At 32.8% G+C, this 3,016-nt stretch overlaps 1 protein-coding gene across 1 annotated transcript; it reads left to right on the top strand.

Annotated features, from left to right (window-relative positions):
* The first annotated feature begins 676 nt into the window (after window positions 1-676).
* On the top strand, window positions 677-2,788 carry LOC128870413 (tigger transposable element-derived protein 1-like). The gene is made up of 2 exons (XM_054113028.1): window positions 677-930; window positions 989-2,788. The coding sequence occupies exon 2, from the start codon at window positions 1,595-1,597 to the stop codon at window positions 2,786-2,788; it is 1,194 nt and encodes a 397-aa protein (XP_053969003.1). The 5' UTR covers window positions 677-930; window positions 989-1,594.
* Window positions 2,789-3,016: the final 228 nt, after the last annotated feature.

The raw sequence follows: 3,016 nt of genomic DNA on the forward strand, positions 1-3,016 counted from the left end.
TACTGTTTATTTTATTCGTATTCAAAAAATTGAAGGGACGTAAGTACACTTTAATCCTATGTATATGTGTAATCTATTTAATAACTCCAAAAGCTATAGAAAAAGAAATTGCAAATATGGCTAGATGTACTAGAAAAATGTGCGAGCTTAAAAGCAGGAACTAAAATTATTGGAAATAAAAGCAGAAAATTAAATAAAAAAGATGACACAAAGAAAAGATGGAAATGAAGCAAAAGAAGTTGGACCTAAAATACAAAACATAGGTTTAGAATTAAGAACCGCAGCTAATGAAAATGTAAGCAAAAGTAACTAAATATGTGAAGTAATTTTAAGCTTAATATTTTATGAAATGAATGAGTTTAATTTGTGATTTTTATTTATTTTTTAGGAATCTAGAATAATTTTTAACCCATAGGATTGGAGCAATTTCTTATAGAAGAAGAAGGTTAACTTCCGGCTCCACATTGTAACTACTTCTAATTCTCTTTTTACTCGAATTTGATTTAACACGAGTTAAAAAGAGAAAAAAATTTTTTTTTTACACGAATTGTTTTGTTTTAACACGATTTTCAATATTTTATGAATTTTTCTTGAATCTCATAGAGCAAATCGGATTCATTGTTTGGGATTTTTGTTTTAGCATATCGGCTTAGGTTATTTGTTTAGGATCTTAGAATATCAGCATGTAATCGCATCTATACAGGATGAGCGGCTTTGGGCTGTTATCGTGTACAGCTGTTGCTATAAAAATATGTGTATATGAGTGGGATTCCCCGAATTATGCATAGAGTAAAGACGTAATGTACTTTTTACGCAATTTAGTTTGGTTTTGAGAGTTGAAAAGAAAAGACGCTTAGTTGTTGTGAGTATTTAAAACATTATAAGTAAAATAAAGTTAGTGCTCGTATAGATTTATTAACTCAATAACAGGTAAGCTTTAAATAATTTTCAAATCTTTGCATTATTAATATGAAAAATATTTTGGTAGCCTTAACACAATGTCACATAATTCACCTGTAATAAAAGCCAAGAGGAAGGCGATCAGTTTAGATACTAAAATTAAAATTTTAGATCAACTTACAACAGGACAAGGAGCAACGGCTGTAGGAAAGCATTTTGGTATTCATGAAGCTACCATAAGAACGATCAAGAAAAATGAAACTGCGATTAGAAAATCGGTATGTTCTGGAACGAAAATAAGTGCTAAATCATCGTCATACATAAGAGATGTTGTCAAAGAGAAGATGGAAAAAGCTTTGGTAATGTGGATTGAAGATAAATCACAAAAAAGAATAACAGTAGATGGAATTGCTATCAAGCAAACTGCATTAAGAATTTATAAACGTATTAAAGAAGTTGAGCCAGGCACTTCATCTCAGTCAAAACAACCCGAATTTTCTGCAAGTACAGGTTGGATGACAGGTTTTCTTAAACGACATGCTCTCCATAATGTAAAAATTAAGGGAGAAACTGCGTCTGCAGATGAATTGGCTGCCAAAAAATTTCCTGAAAAACTTAGAAAAATTATTGAAGATGGAGGATACACCCCAGATCAAGTTTGGAATGTAGATGAAAGTGGCCTCTTTTGGAAAAAATGCCGAGCAGAACTTATGTTGCAAAATCGCAGAAAACTGCCGGTGGTTTAAAAGTAGCAAAGGACCGTGTAACATTGTTGTTTTGTTCCAATGCTTCAGGAGAACGTATGTTAAAACCACTGCTAGTAAATCGTGCTTTAAGACCACGCTCGATGAAAAGTGTAGATTTCAATAAACTGCCAATTCACTGGACAGCAAACAAAAAGGCATGGATGACCAGTGCAATCTTTACAGAATGGTTCCAGAAATACTTCATTTCAGAAGTTAGACGCTACATGAATGCAAAATGTCTAGAATTTAAAGTTCTTTTAATTCTAGACAATGCACCTTGCCATCCGCTCTTGGAGCACCCAAATGTGCAATTTTGCTATCATCCGCCTAACACTACATCCTTAATACAACCGCTAGACCAAGGGATCATTGCTACTTTTAAAAAGTACTACATAAAACGTTCATTCCAATACGTGGTAGACAAACTAGACCATAATGAGGATTTAACAGTCATTGATATGAGGAAAAAATGTTCTATTATGGACTGCATTAATCAAGTTGGGTTAGCGTTAGCTGACTTAAAGCCATCAACCTTGAACTCATGTTGGAAAAATATTTGGCCAGAATGTGTCAAAAGCAAAGATCCTGAACCTGTCATCCATAATAACGCTGTTTTTACTGACATCACAACGCTGGCACATACAATTGGTGGAGATGGATTCGATGATCTATCATTTGCCGATATAGAGGAATTATTAGCTGATAAAAGCTTGAGCGAAAATGAAATTATAGACCTCACCCTTGAGACTCATCAAGACAGAGAACACAGCGATAATGACGAAGAAGATCCTCCCATTTTAAATGCAACTCTAATTAAAGAAGGTCTTGATCTTGCCAGAAAATTAGGTAATCATTTTCAACAACATGATCCTGATGAGGAACGAGCTGCAAAATTTCAACGTGAACTGAAATCATTAATGGCATCTTACAGGGAACTTTATAAAGGTTTACCACGAAATCAAACACAATCTTTAATGACTGATTTCCTTCTAAAAACTACTGAATTATCAACACAGGAGCCTAGAGATGATAATCCAGAAACAATTTCACAAGATGATGAACAAAATAATTCTAGTGATGGCAGTGATATTCTAGTCTTACGCAAACGTATGCGTTTATTGTCAGAAAGTGACAATGCATAAAAGTTTTTTATGTTTATATTATTTTTACTTGTTTTATATTAATGAATTTCAGATATTATTTTCTTTTTTTTTCAAAGTATAATTTATTTCTTATAATATACTAGCGTACCCTCGCCCGCTTCGCTAGACGATAAATTCAATGATTTGCTGAAAGAGAATAAAATTAATACGAAACAAAGCAAATTCTTTTATACAATTTCATTCGAACTTTATTGTAACACTTTTTGG

The sequence above is a fragment of the Anastrepha ludens genome, chromosome X (genome assembly GCF_028408465.1).
Source record: "Anastrepha ludens isolate Willacy chromosome X, idAnaLude1.1, whole genome shotgun sequence".
In the NCBI taxonomy this organism is placed as follows: domain Eukaryota; kingdom Metazoa; phylum Arthropoda; class Insecta; order Diptera; family Tephritidae; genus Anastrepha; species Anastrepha ludens.